The sequence below is a fragment of the Dermacentor andersoni genome, chromosome 10, assembly GCF_023375885.2.
Source record: "Dermacentor andersoni chromosome 10, qqDerAnde1_hic_scaffold, whole genome shotgun sequence".
Taxonomy (NCBI): domain Eukaryota; kingdom Metazoa; phylum Arthropoda; class Arachnida; order Ixodida; family Ixodidae; genus Dermacentor; species Dermacentor andersoni.
The window spans coordinates 58,501,988-58,517,779 of record NC_092823.1 but is presented as its reverse complement, the minus strand read 5'-3'; the positions used below and the strand labels follow the sequence as shown (position 1 = coordinate 58,517,779).

Sequence of the window (15,792 nt, the reverse complement as noted above, 5' to 3'; positions counted from 1 at the left end):
TGCAGCTTCGTCATCCGACTCTCGTCATGCCGTCGATGTCATACAGGTTTCGTGATACAATATTAGTCACTTGATTCTAATCATGCCGCAGTCATGATATCGTCGTCCATTCGTGGTCGACATACAGTCGTCATGTACTGATTGTCGTACCGTCGTCGCCATGCCATTGCGGTCATTTCATGGTCATCATGGTAACTTCGACATAAGCTTCTTCATCCGGTTGTCATCATGCCATCATCATCATGTGGTCGTTATATTTTACCAATTTGAATAACACCTCATTATCTTCATGCCATCCTCGTTCCAGGCCTTTGTCGTTCAATCGATATCATTCCTCCTTCGTCATTCCAATGCAACTGCGTCGGCGTCATGCTTCAACGTTCATAGGTCACCTTGGCTACTGAGTGCCATAGCAAAGAGGGTTGATATCGGAGAATGTCACATATAGTTGCAGGAACAGTATTCTCATGGTGATCACTACACGTGGTTCCCTAAAGTGGCCTTAGGAATATAATGTGTCGCTACAATGCCCGATTGCTATTACCACCAGCAGTCATCATCGTATTATCATCGACAGTGATGATGAAATTTTCTTCTCCCGTACCTTCTCCCCCAGTTTTAATACAGTTCAAGCGCATCAAGATGCGTTTTTGTGCTATTGCTTTTGTTGTGTGACTGCAAACATCCTTGGATTTTTCCCGTTCTACTTATCTATGTACATCGGCTTCACACCACCAACGGCGTGCAGGGTCGCGAACTGGAGAGGTACGTTTTCACAATCTACACGAATTAAGTAGAGGCTTCATCCCTGCGGCTGGTAACATTGGCAGTGCCATAGACGGTCACCAGTTAAACGTTGATTCAAAGTACTGAAGATTTCTAGGAATAAGAAATTTGGTAAAGAAAAAAAAAGCTATATTTATTTACAGCAGGCGCTTTACAGATAATTTCAAAGAGTCTTCGTAATTAGAGCCTATTAACGTGTATACATAGTGTCATGTAAATGTTTCCTGGGAGGTAATAAAACAAATTAGAAATTGCTGTTTTTTGTGCACGTTCCCTTATCTCGATGGTGGCACAAAGCGAATCGAGAGGGCGAACTAAAACGTTAAATTGAATGGTTACAGTAGATGATATCAATCTGATGCTGCTTTCACCCCTTCCAAAACAAGTTGGTGTCACCCTATGCGTATTGCGCCCCACCACCTATGCTTTTGTAGCGCGTCCAAACACCAGGTAAATGATGTTGCACTGTGAATGTTTAGCTCGGCGATTACTGCAGTGCTCAGCGATTGAAACGCGATACTTGGAGGATATAGACGAGATTCTTGCGGCAAAGGTAGGCGCTGATGACATGGAGGTGATGCCACTGCGGTATACAATGCAAATTAGCTAGACACTCCCTTAACGAGAACTGTTCAAGATATGCGACGTATCACATCTGTTATGCGCGGTAGTTATGTGTGCGGGGATTAGGCTGATGTAGTTTACGTTATTTCTTTTGATATGCGTGATGAGGACGAGCTGAAAGAAGCACATATTTACGCTGCCGAACAAATACATACCACGCCACGTGGACTGTCATATAATGCTGCGCTTATCTTGTGTTGTTCCCGTTCAGAGTGGCTCCAGCTGATTTCTTTGAGCGATTTCCGGTGTGGCATAACCAACGCAATGAAATTACGGGGATTTTTGCCCCAAAATCACTATCCCATTATGAGGCTCGCCGTAGTGGAGGACTGTGAAATAATTTGGACCACCTGACGTTCTTGTACGAGCAGTTAAATCTATGTACACGGTTGTTTTCGCACTTCGCCCCGATCGAAAGGCGGCTCCCGTTGCCGGGGATAAAGCCAACACTATAAACCATCATAGGCAGTTGGGGAGGGGGGGGGGGGGGGGAGGGTTAGCTAAGCGCGCATGCGTAACGATTGCTTGAGTGGCACGTCCACTCAAGTTGCGTTCCGTTTAGTCTCTTCCGTACTAACTGGTCTGCTGCTTACCAAGGCGTCTGAAACTGCTTGCGATGCCGCTTTATCTACAGGCTTAGGAATTCCTACCTAGGTAAGGGCATCCTTTCTATTCATGACGTATAATCAGGGGCAAAAGCTGACGAGCATGATGATGAATGTGTTACGCCGGTGTGCCTACAGTTATCGCGACCAATGGGTCACTTGTCACTTAATTCCCGACGACAGCCATCAACGTCGCACACAATGCGCTTATACTGTGCATTCTGTCCCTGTATTCGGAAAGCCGTATTGTGGCTTCACATGGAATATATCGACCGAGTGGCCGTATAATGCTACAATTTTAAAGCAAGAGCCTTTCTGCCACATTGCAACAATACATGGGCTTCCAGGTATTTCCCTTTGCGCTCTGTCGCTGAATTATCACCACCCGCCATGGGTTGCAATTCTGGCGTTTCATACGCCAAGCGATTCACATGGTTTTTACAGGTGGCCAATTGATCAATGGTACAACAGTAACGCGCGAGGGTAGACTGGCTGGCCGGGCGGCGCCTCCTAACGGCGCAAAGTAACGAGATCGACAAGTTCTTGCTCATCTCATCAATTCTCAGCATGGGAAGCCGATGACAGGTCGGTCGGCCGGTCGGTCAACTTTACGTCATCTTAAAGCAAAGATGTACATCGGTAGGTTCTGGAAGAAAGTTGCGTGCGTCTTTCGAGCCCTGTAGATCTAGGATTTGACGCCATGCATCGGAAAATCCCGAATATAGTGCAATACCCGGCCGACCTACGGCGGAGATGAAGGTCATAAGAGCACATATATTAAGTTCATAAAAGCAGATAATAAACTGACCCGCACAGGCCATGTCTACGTTTGCACCGCCCTCAATTTTTCGGCGTTCGAAGCGCTTGCGTATCGACTCTTTCTTTCCGCTCTCCCGTGGTAGCAGTCCTGTGAGCGTGCTGCCCGCATAGACCGCGAAGCAGAAAGAAATGCGAACCGTCCATGCGGCGCCGATCGCGCCATCTTGGAACGTTTCACTGCAGAACGGCCAGGTTTCAGAGGGAGTTTATGGGGAACCAATCTGGTGTGCCTCGTCTTGTGTGTTGCCGCGGAGTGCGGTGTGGTACGTGTCTGTTCTACGAGCCAGGTTACGTTAGTAAAAGGTGTGGTTCCACGTTGTGCAACAGTACATGGATATGTAGGCCCCAGGGTGCTTCATAACCTTCCGAGGCTGAACATCGTCGAGGAACGGCTAGTCGCCCTTCACCTTTCATTTATGTGCATACGGCGTTCGACGCGCGGCAATGGACAGGTCCGAATAACCAGCCCCAGATACAGTTTCGCTGCTACATTACCTTCACTGAGTGGAATGACGCTGAATTTTTCAAAGCGAATTGAGAAAGGTTCGAAGAAGCGACTGATCGAGGGCAATTCCACCAAGGACAAGTCCGCCTTTAGCCCCCAACAGGCTATTCCTTCTTCAAGCATCTTTGAAAAAGCGCATTATTTAGAGCGGAGCCAAATAACTTCGCAGCCGCATTTCGATGGAGGTGAAATGTGAAAATACCAGTTTACTTTGATATAGGTGCACGTTAAAAAGGCGCAGGTGGTTCAATTAGCTGTACTGCCCCACTATGGCGTGCCTGAATATCAGATTCTGGCTTGGGTACAGAAAAAACGCATAATTTGAATAATTCAAAATTAATGAGAATTTCAATCGCTGCTTACTAATAGAGTGGCCCTACTGCTTGGGCATTTCTGCCTGAAGGGAGGTATTAACACTGGAATTAGATCCAAGATTGTGAAGACATCGCCCAGAATTTTTACAAACACGCTGCAACTTTCATGCAAACGCTACAATATATTGCATGCTTCTGATATTGACGCGAAATAAGTTTGCACGTGTTGACACGGGACCCTTAAGGCGAGAGCGATGAAGTTCGTGTTTGCGCGCGGGCTCTCCGACGACCAGCCATCGCTAAAGGCAGACGTTTTTTCCCAATCTGTCGGTGGTAAACTGTTTTAGTTGCCATAGCTGGGTGACATTTCTGGTGGACGTGCGGGGTATGGTCGATGTTAAGATCTCCGGAGCATACCCCAGACCTCAGCCCGGCGAGTAGTTCAACAGAGCTTACCCCTGTGCACGTACGTGCCAGCCGACGCCTCCAGGGACTCCAGCCAAAGCACGGTCTGCTACCCGAACGAACTAGAATGACGACCCAGCCACCACCTGCCACTCCTGCAGCATCGCATGTTGTCGTCAATCACATCCGGACGCCGAATCTGTTCCACGGAAGTGCTTCAGAGGACGCCGATGACTGGCTTGACCATTTTGACCGGGTTGCCAACCTCAACGACGGGAACCACGAGCGTAAGCTACGTTACGTGTACTTCGCTCTTGAGGATTCCGCGAAAACATGGTTTGAGAACCACGAGGCGACATCGACGTCATGGGAAGAATTTCGTAGGCAGTTCCTCAATGCCTTCGCCAGGGCGGACAGGAAGGAGAGGGCGGAGTTAGCGTTGGAGGCAAGAATTCAAGGCCCGAATGAGCGAGTGACGGCGTACGTAGAAGACATGAATCGGCTTTTCAGACGTGCGGACCCTTTGATGACTGAAGCAAAGAAGGTGCGCCATCTCATGCGCGGCGTCAAAGAGGAAATCTTTGCTGGCCTCATTCGAAATCCGCCGGCGACACTTGCCGAGTTCCATGACGAAGCCACTACTATGGAAAAGGCCCTTCAACAGCGGGCCAGGCAAAACAACCGCGACGCCATGATTTCAAGGGAGCTCTCTGCCGTTACGCTCGGTAACGACGTTGGCGCCCTGCGAGAACTCATCAGGGCTGTCGTCAAGGAGGAACTGCAGAAGCTGCAGACGACCACTGCCCCTGTGGGACAACTTTCCATTGCGGAAATGGTGCGCGCCGAAGTACGACAGGCCGTCCATATTCCTGGACAGTACGAGGCACCACAGCAGGGACCGCACGCCGCAATGAGTTACGCTGAAGCAGTACGCCGTCCGTCACCCTCAAGTGCGTGCAGCATGGTACACCCCACTCAACAAATGGACGTAAGCTTCAGGCCGCCTCGCAGCCCACCGCACATCGCCGAAGCAAGGACTTGGAAGAGGGACGTCTGGCGCACCACAGACTACAAGCCCCTTTGTTTTCATTGTGGCGAAGCCGGACACATCTACAGAATGTGTCCTTATCGTCAGGTGGGGCTCCGTGGATTCTCGCCGAATGCACCTCGTCCACGACCTGGTGAGCGGCCGCCGGAAATAGAGAGTTTCGTTGCGAATCGTCGCAATGTTGATCAGCGATGGCAGGAGCCCCGTTCGTCGTCTCCTGCTCGTTACAGGTGACCATCACCAAGCGAAGCCTTTACTCGCGGTACTCTCAGACGCCGCTCACCTAGCCCGGCGGGTCGGGAAAACTGAGTTCAGCGACCTTCGGAGGTGAGGCCGCTGACGACGACCGTACGCAAGATCCTCCACTACGACGACAACGACGAAAACAGAACGACGCAGACGTACAGACGGAGTCAAACACCTTCCGAGAAGTAGTAACGTCGAACATTCCCGTCACCATAGACGACGAAGAAATAACGGCGTTAATCGACACTGGAGCGGACACCTCAGTTATGAGCATGGACCTTGCCTGCAAGCTGAAGAAAGTTTCTACCAAGTGGACTGGGTCGCAGATTCGAACTGCAGGAGGCCATCTGCTAACCCCGGTGGGAAGATGCACAGCGCGCGTGAGCATTCGTGGGTTTACGTACCTCGGAGATTTCGTTATCCTCCCAAGCTGTTCGAGGGACCTAATTCTGGGAATGGACTTTCTGCAGGCTAATGGAGCTGTGATTAACTTACAAAAGTCGCGGGTAACGTTTTCGACGGCGCAGGCCTTAGCAGGGAGCAGCACTGACGACACGTATGTCGACGCCTTGAGGATTGTTGACGAGAACCTCACGGTGCCGCCACGGAGCAGCGTAGTGACCCTCGTCACCTGCGACGCATTCGACGGCTATGAGGGTATTGCCGAGGCAAATATCCCGCTGCTGCTCGAAAGACACATCTGCATCGCCCGGGGCCTTGTTCGAATACAGCATAAGTGCTCGCAAGTTTTGTTGACAAACTTCAGCCATGAGTATCAGCACGTCCCTCAAGGTACAGCTGTGGCATTCCTGAACGACATTGCTGACTTCTCCGACATCGGCACGTTACAAGTGACTTCACCGGATGCAACAACTCACGCCAGCCTGAATACCCGCGTCCACATTAATGCTGACTTAGCAGATGTACAGAAGGATCAGCTGCTGGACCTACTGACAGAATTCTCCGGCTGTTTCTCCACGGAATCCGAAGTCCAGCGCACTTCCGTTACGCAACACCGGATCGTTACCGAGGAGTCGGCGCGGCCTGTTCGTCAGCATCCGTATCGCGTGTCACCTATGGAGCGGGAGGCGATTAAGCGTCAAGTTCAAGAAATGCTAAATGATGACGTCATCCAGCCGTCGACAAGTCCGTGGGCATCGCCTGTCGTACTAGTAAAAAAGAAAGACAACACACTCCGCTTCTGCGTTGACTACAGACGGCTTAACCGAGTCACCAAACGCGACGTTTATCCTCTGCCACGGATCGATGACGCTTTGGACCGTCTGCGTCATGCTCAGTTCATTACTTCGTTAGACCTAAAGTCAGGCTACTGGCAAATCGAAGTGGACGAGCGTGACCGTGAAAAAACCGCCTTCGTGACTCCCGATGGGCTGTACGAATTTAAAGTGCTGCCTTTCGGTCTCTGTTCCGCTCCTGCTACGTTCCAACGAATGATGGATACTGTAATCGTTGGACTAAAGTGGCAGACGTGTCTGGTGTACCTAGACGACGTTGTGTTTTCCAGCACGTTCGATGGACATCTCGCCCGGCTACGAAGTGTTCTTAGCGCAATACGCAAGGCCAACCTCACCATCAAGCCTGAAAAATGTTACTTTGGCTTCCAGGAACTCAAGTTTCTAGGCCACGTGGTCAGCTCCCAAGGAGTATGACCAGACCCAGAAAAACTCGCTGCCGTTGCAGAGTTTCCTCGTCCTAAAGACAAAAAGGCTGTTCAGCGGTTCCTGGGCCTCTGCGCTTACTACCGTCGTTTCGTTGAAGGCTTCTCAAGGATTGCTGAACCGCTCACGAGACTGACGCGACAAGATGTGCCCTTTGCGTGGACGGAAGAACAAGAGCAGGCCTTCACCGAATTGCGTAAACGCCTTCAATCCGCTCCAGTGCTGGCGCATTTTGATGACACCGCGGCAACTGAAATACACACCGACGCCAGTAACGTAGGACTCGGGGCCATTCTGGTTCAATGGCAAGATGGCGCAGAACGTGTAATTGCATACGCGAGTCGTAGTCTGACAAAAGCTGAAGCTAATTATTCAACGACCGAAAAAGAATGCTTAGCAGTCATGTGGGCCATCAGCAAGTTCCGACCCTACTTATACGGCCGGCCATTTCGAGCGGTCAGTGATCACCACTCGCTCTGCTGGCTTGCCAATCTACGAGACCCATCAGGTCGCCTCGCTCGTTGGAGCCTCCGCCTTCAGGAATACGACATAACTGTTGTCTACAGATCCGGCCATAAGCATAGCGACGCTGACTGCTTGTCCCGTTCTCCTATTCCCTTGACATCCTCCGACTTGGAGCTAGATTTGCCGTTTATTGGTGTCGTCGACGTGGTGCGCATGGCTGACTATCAACGTGCCGACTCTGAGCTGCTTCCAGTCATCAGATATCTCGAGGGAGCTGACGTTGTTGTCCCACGCCCACTTTCACGAGGATTGACGTCGTACTGCCTGCGAAACGATGTCCTGTACAAGAAAAATTTCGAGAATAGCCAGGGAACGTTCCTTCTCGTCGTTCCGACGGCACTGCGCGAGGAAGTTTTACAGGCGTGTCACGACGATCCCTGTGCCGGCCACTTAGGATTCGCGAGGACATTAGCACGCATACGGCAAAGATACTATTGGCCTCACCTATTTTCGTCGGTTCAGCTCTATGTGCGAACGTGCCGTGACTGTCAGAGGCGTAAAGTTCCACCCGTCAAGCCTGCCGGCCTCCTTCAGCCTTTGGATCCCCCTCCGGCGCCGTTCCAGCAAGTGGGAATGGACCTTCTTCGGCCGTTCCCCACGTCCTCCTTGCAAAATAAGTGGATAATCGTGGCAACTGACTATTTAACTCGCTATGCGGAGACGAAAGCTGTGCCGCGGGGAACTGCTGCTGAAGTCGCCAGCTTCTTCGTCCACAACATTGTGCTTCGCCACGGTGCACCCGCTGTACTCATTACTGACCGCGGTGCAGCGTTTACAGCGGAGTTATTGCAACAAGTCGTCACCCTGACGCACACCGACCACTGAAAGACCACGGCCTATCATCCCCAAACTAACGGCTTAACAGAGCGCCTAAACAGAACATTAGCCGACATGCTCTCCATGTACATTGATGTGGAACACAAAACGTGGGATGAAATTTTGCCATACGTCACGTTTGCTTACAATACCGCTGCGCAGGAGACCACCGCGTTTACACCATTCGAGCTTGTTTACGGACGTCGCGTTACCACCCCCTTAGACGCCATGCTCCCGGTAGACCACGGAACCACAAGGAATGACACCACTGAAGATTTCGTCGAGAAAGCCGAGGAAGCTCGCCAGCTTGCTCGGAATCGCATCCGCACCCAGCAGAATACCGACGCCTACCGTTACAACCGGACCCGACGGAATGTCCAGTACTTACCAGGCGACCGCGTGTGGGTGTGGACACCTATACGACACCGTGGGCTCTCAGAGAAATTGTTGCGCCGCTACTTCGGCCCCTACGAAGTCGTACGCCGCCTCAGTGATGTGAACTACGAGGTGGTGCCTCAAAGCTCTGATCCTGGTGCGAACCGACGCCGTCCCCGTGCTGAAGTCGTCCACGTAGTACGGATGAAGCCGTACTACGCACGCCAGGGCTAAGCAACCCTCACAAACCGCTCTAGCATTGTGTACATTCCTGTATGTTTTTTTTTTGTCTTTTTATGTTGGCATTCTTGCCCATAGTGCGCGCCCGCTGCCCTTGAAGCGACCGGGCCGGTCGCTTTTGAGAGGGGAGCAATGACGCGAAATAAGTTTGCACGTGTTGACACGGGACCCTTAAGGCGAGAACGACGAAGTTCGTGTTTGCGCGCGGGCTCTCCAAGGACCAGCCATCGCTAAAGGCAGACGTTTTTTCCCAATCTGTCGGTGATATTGTCACCCAGCCATAGCTGGGTGACAATATCACGCGCTACAGTTACAGGGAAGCTTTGTTCGTTTATACTAGTCAAAACGATAAGCAATGTTCAAGGGTATTTGAACATTTGAAATTATGTATGTCAGAAAAGGCGGCACAACTTTGCTAAGCTACCGGTCCCAAAAAGTTCTCCTTACAAGAAAACTAATCACCGTCACCGAAAAAGCTACATACAACCAAGTACCGACACTTGCCTGCGTCCTCGACATTGATTTCGCTTGTATGGGTGCATCATCTTCGACGACTGCGTCTACTTGATCACCATCCGCTTGCATATTGCTCCGCCGTTCCCACGGTGCATTTGTGGTTCCGTGCGTTCGAGTGGATCCTTGTTGCAGCCTTACCCTTCGTTGGGTGGTCGGTTCTAGATATGGCGCTAGAACGACTATTTCGAAGCGCACGGGTGAAAAGTCACGTGTCTCAACAGTTGTTACGACACATAAGCAGGCCATGCACACGTCGCTCGTGAGACGCTGAGATAATATTATTTTGATTTTCATGCGCCTTCAGTTCGGATAGCGGAAAGATGGTATCAGTCATTTCCCATATATTGGTGAAGACACGCAGCGGTATTGTAGCCGTCGGCTTCGTATTGCGTCATATTTGTTTCCTTCATATATCCCCTCGCAACTACGTTTTAGAAAATGCGCGGGCAAGATTCGTTAACTCTCAATAATATGTACAAGAATAAGCTTTAAAATAGTAAGCTGTTGGGCTTGTTGGTTTCACATCATTTTTCCAAAGTGGAGCGCAGAAGCATAGCGGAAAAAGGAGACTTGGACAGGAAAAAAGCTCACTTGCAACTAAGCATGTTTTCAGGACAATCCACCAGCTACGCTATTGCGCATGCGCCGCCATCGAGAATTGCGAAAAAGGCTAACAATTCTTTTGTAAAAAAAATCGCCTAACAAGAGAGCATGTATCACTACATCAATAACGACAGCTAGTGTAGGTGATAGCCACAACGGCACGTGCAACTGGCCTGACAGAAATATTTCTAAAAAAGTAAGAACATGAGAAGAAGGCATAAGTACAAGACTTGTGGAAAACAAACACACGAAACCACGCATCTACTATGCCGCCGAAGTGCGATATGCCGTCTGTCTACCAAGTGGAAAAACCGGAAATTCTCAGGGATTCGGAAGAGTCTGGAAAAAATAAGGGAGAACGCAAGGAATTTGTGCATTAATCTGGGCAAATTAGCTATCAGTGTATTGAAAGAGAACGACACTCGCCCCACTTCTGGCTCGAATTAAAGAGAGGAATCGTAAAGAATTGTCTTTGACGCCGTGTCATTGTCTGGAGGAGTTGCCGGTGTACAGTCAACGACCAATTTTTCGGACGACCGATTTTTGTGAAATGTCCGATAATGCGGGCGGCTTCGCAGTACCACCACGTGCCCCTTAGAGTAAATGTATAAGAGGTTGTGTAATTTCAGACGCAAGAACCCTTCGTTGTCCAATTTTTTGGACTTTTGCAGTGATTGCAGCTCCGAAATGGCAATATTCAAAGCCAACACCACCATTTTTACTATCTCACCGCCAAGAACCAGCGCTCTAGCACGCCTATCCGCTGGAAGCCATAGCCACCACCGCGGCAACGCTAGGCTTAGCTGCTTAGAGGTTCGCTATTAGGGTTCTTGCCGTCCGGTGCCGTGTTTTTCATTAAAATGAATCGCCGCTGTCAGTAATGGCAAAGTCTCAGCCTATGTAGTCCTCGCGATTGCCTTGGAACATTAGAAAGCATGCGCGTTGCATAAGACAGCTTTGCCTTAGCACAGTGGTGTCACGAGGTCAAGCGTATGTAAAATATTGTGTGGGGAGGGCAATTGTCACGGGAGACAGCAAGTTAGGAGGACAAAAGAAGCATTAGGAGTGCTAAAAAGCGGGCACATCCTGTGCTGCCGGGGCTTAGCAAATAGGCGAGGACTAGGAGTCGGATTCCTGATTAATAAGGATGTAGTTGGTAACATACTGGAGTTCTATAACATTAATGAGAGGGTGACAAGTCTTGTCGTGAACCTAATAAGAGGTACAAATTGAAGGTCGTACAGGTCTACGCACATACATCCAGTCATGATGACCAGGAAGTGGAAAGCTTCAATGAAGACGTAGAATCGGGCGACAGGTAAAGTCAAAAGGAAATACGCTATACTGATGGGCGACTTCAATGGCAGGGTAGGCAAGAAGCAGGCTGGAGAGAAGTCAGCGGGAGAATATGGCATAGGTTCCGGGAATAGCCGCGGAGAGCTATTAGGAGAGTTCGAAGAACAGAATAATATGCGGATAATGAATACCTTCTTCCGCCAGCGGGATAGCCGAAAGCGGACGGGGAGGAGCCCGAACAGCGAGACTAGAAATGAAATAGACTTCATACTCTGCGCTACCCTGGCATCATACAAGATGTGGACGTGGTCGGCAAGGTGCACTGCAGTGACCATAGGATGGTAAGAACTCAAATTAGCCATTGACTTGAGTAGGGAACGGAAGAAACTAGTGCATAACAAGGCGATCAATGAGTCAGCAGTAAGAGGGAAAATCGAAGAATTCCAGATCAAGCTACAGAAAAGGTATTCGGCTTTAACTCAGGAAGAGGACTTTAGTGTTGAAGCCATGAATGACAATCTTATAGGCATCATTAAGGATGTGCAACAGAAGTCGGTGGTAACTTCGTTAGACAGGATACAAATAAGCTATCGCAGCAGAGGAAAGATCTGATTAAGAAACGCCAATGTTGGAAAGCCTCAACCCCACAGTTGGAATAGAACTGGCACAACTTTCGATGTTAACAAGCATAAGACAGCTGCCAGAAGGAAGTACACTATGGATAGAATTGAACATGCTCTCAGGAATGGAGGAAGCCTAAAAGTAGTGAAGAAGTAAGAAGGAATAGGAAAGAATCAGATGTATGCGTTAAGAGACAAAGCCGGCAACATCATTATTAATATGGATCAGATAGTTCAAGTGGCCGAGGAGTTCTATGGAAATTTGTACAGTACCAGTGGCACCCATGCCGATAATGGAAGAGGAAATATAGCCTACCCTACTTCTCTCTGATCTTCAAATCTTTCCTTTTTTGTACCTTGTACAGTCACTCGAATATAGCAACAGCACACCAAGGTGGTTGAGGCACTAGGCTACAGTTTATGCTCCCATGAGTTCATTGGCAAGGAATGGCAAGATACTCTGGGCGTATACACGAGTCTCTAGGCTTAGCCAAATTGACCAGCTGGCAATATAAAAAGATGCGGCACCGAATTAAACAATGTCGTTTGTAATTTCTCCCACACTTACTGTATTCATAGAAAAAAAGTTCCATATCATCCGCATACGAAAGCACAATGGTCTACATTCTTCCACAATAAGATCTACAGATCCGCAATAAGATTGTGTTTTGATTATGCTTGAACAAAGCGACTCTAAATACAGACAAAAACAAAGGTGACACACAGCATCCTAGTTGCGGAAAATATGTTTTTGGCGCAGTGCAATCAGCGTACACAATCCATCAAAACAACCTTCAGCGAGAGAAACGTTCGTTTTTAGGAACTGATGGCGTCTTCTCTATTGTTCGCATGTTTTCTGAGCAAACTTTTCTCTCTTTTGACACACACACACGCACACACACACACGCGCGCGCACACACACACGCGCGCGCACACACACACGCGCGCGCACACACGCACGCGCGCACACGCGCACGCGCACACACGCGCACACACGCACGCGCACGCGCGCACACACACACGCACACGCGCGCACACGCACGCGCACGCACACACACACACACACACACAGAGACACACACACGTATATATATATATAGTTGAGGAGGAAATGCATGACTATACAGGAGGGTAACTTGTAATAGTCCGTAGCTCTCCTAATATGAGACGTTTCAAACAAATTGTGGTTCTAATCGCTAACTCTTGCTGTACCCTACGCGTCTACAAAATTTGTCCGAACCGTTTCTGGGGCCCTTTAATTGTACCTTCAGAGCTGCCGAGCCGAACGGCTCCTTCAAATTCCGTTGGCTAAACCACTGGCTCAGAACTGCCGCAATTCTAAGCTCGAACGTAGTTACGTTGATTTATTTTTGACGAAAGCCATCCACTTTGTTTATTTAGGCGGCGACTTTCTATTCTGAATCGTTCATATGACATATCGGATCTGTTCACTTGTTACTAATGTAACCTTGTCTGGTGCGTAACTTCAAGGCAACACTTTTACCAAATTTATTTGCTCGGATTACCAGTAACCCCTTTATTGTCAAAGACTCGTTTTAGTCATAGAGCAAACAGTTGCGACTTTTCATTGATACCGGAACCTGCTTGAGCAGCCCCAAAGGTTGTCAACACTGCGAGCACAACAAACTTGCAAGGCGTAATGAATCGACAAAGACGGATGTGCACTTTTTCTTACTGCTTTCATCGACAAAATCATAGCGAGTTGATACGGCGTGAACAGAAAAATGAAAATTTCAAGATCACTCAGAATGCATGCGAACAATGTACTATACATTACCAGGTTCCACCAGAATCTGGCACTAGCCCTGGTCGAGTGCTGGCATTTGGCAAAGTTCGACCCAATACAATCCTGGCCCAAAGTTAGACTCGATGCCGCAATAACTTCAGGCCAGTGTCGGGGCCAATTTGTTCTGAGCGAAAAGCCCAGTGTGGGGCTTTGAAATGCTAGTGTCGATAATTGCGATTATCGACACTAGCTTAGATTATGGATACTGGGCCCATGACCACTGTATGAAGAATACGGTATAATCGCTGGCTCTAGAGCACGCAGTCATTATTTCAGAGAACCATTTCTCAGTGGCATTTTCATAGTATTTTCCCTATACTATCTCCACCAGGAAGCATCTAAGAAAACGAGTGATATATACAAGTCTGAAGAGCAAAAGTCGTGAACAGTGGCAAGAATTAACGGAGAAGCGTACAAAATACATTTGTAGCAGTTTATTTTCAAATGAATAAGTACCAAACACGCATATTCAGTCGAAGGAATTGGCTTAGACTGCGTAACATGAAAAGCTGACTTACAAATAATTGAGTGCCACATAGTCATCTTTCGTGGAGCTAGCGGAAGACGGTGAGTGAGGAAGGGCCCAGGGGAGAGAAATTGGAAAATATGCTGACAGTGCGCTGGTCAACTGTATGACGGTAAGAGCGGCCATCGGGGAGGAGAGGAGGAGTGAGGCCTTTGAGGAGAACGACTGAGCGAAGGTTTTATGAGTGACTTCCTTCGTTATAATTTTCTGCTTATTGGAGCCAGTGCTTGCAGTGGGCACTAAGCATGGTTAGCAGCAGGGATGTGGGAGTGAAAACGGTATCTGCCGATCCTTGTTCGTTCAGAAATCTCCATAATTCGAGAATAAAACCTTCAGCCGGGACTGTGAAGGTCTCAATCAATGAATATTGCTGAATGAGTTTCGTGAGGGAACGATTTTATTTGTGGAAACACAAAGTACAAATTTTTGCTGGGTGTTGCAGAACACAGTTACAACATCACAAAATGCAGAGGATATGTTCGTCTAGTTTACATCACAGTATTACACTCCACAGACAGCCCACATAAGCAGTTCGAATTTAAATGCCATCTGCAATGAAATGTTAGGACAGCACAAAAATGCTGGCTTCAATAGTTGATGAGGAAAACGAGAACAAAGTAAAAGCAGAAGCCAACGTTTCGACAAGTGTACTTGTGTTGTTTAAGGCCCTTGGAGGTTTACGCGCAAAAACTACGATCTCATTATGAGGCACGCCGTAGTGGAGGCCTGGGGAACTTGTGACCACCTGGGTTTCTTTAATGTACACTTAAATCTAGGTACACGGATGTTTGCCCGTTTCGCCCCAATCGAAATGCGGCCGCTGCGGCCGGGATTCCAACCCACAGCGGGGTGCTTAGCACCCAACACAACAGCCACTAAGCAACCACAGTGGGTAGACCTACTCTAACCTTATCAGCGTTGCGTGCCCAAGCGAAAGTGCAGCAAACAAACCAATTATTAAGAACGTGTTGCTTTCTAGGTGATAAATATTGTCCGCAATAAAAAAAAGAAAGGGTTTTGTGTATTAACAATGATAACTTGACACAACCTCTCGTTTGAAGCCGCATGTTTATGTCTACCTTGAGAAACGACATCCTAGTGTAATGTTTCGTCTGTGGATATTTTAAATACAATACAAACAGAATCGTCAACTTCATTCGCGACAAAGACGTTTTTCATGTACAATACACGATATAATAATCGAATAACATTTATTTATAAGATTGCTCAATATGTGCACTTTATTTCTTTAATTACATTGATATGGTTTGTTTCAGAAACGTCGGGAAAAATCGCCCAGCAAACATATATAATACATCCCACGCCCTTCTTCAAACACACAACCATCATATGATTCACATATTATATCAATACTTCCTGTGAAATATTTTGACAAGGATCACCCATCTATGAGAAGCACTTCTTTCTACGCTTAAC

At 48.4% G+C, this 15,792-nt stretch overlaps 1 protein-coding gene across 1 annotated transcript in view; it reads right to left on the bottom strand.

The window, feature by feature from the left end:
- Positions 1–9,652, bottom strand: part of LOC126543448 (uncharacterized) — a 58,858-nt gene extending 49,206 nt beyond the window's left edge. Inside the window, exon 1 of the mRNA XM_050190567.3 lies at positions 9,492–9,652. Coding sequence (XP_050046524.2) covers positions 9,492–9,572 — 81 coding nt within the window. The 5' untranslated portion in view covers positions 9,573–9,652. The remainder of the gene's footprint in view (positions 1–9,491) is intronic.
- Between the last annotated feature and the right edge of the window lie 6,140 nt (positions 9,653–15,792).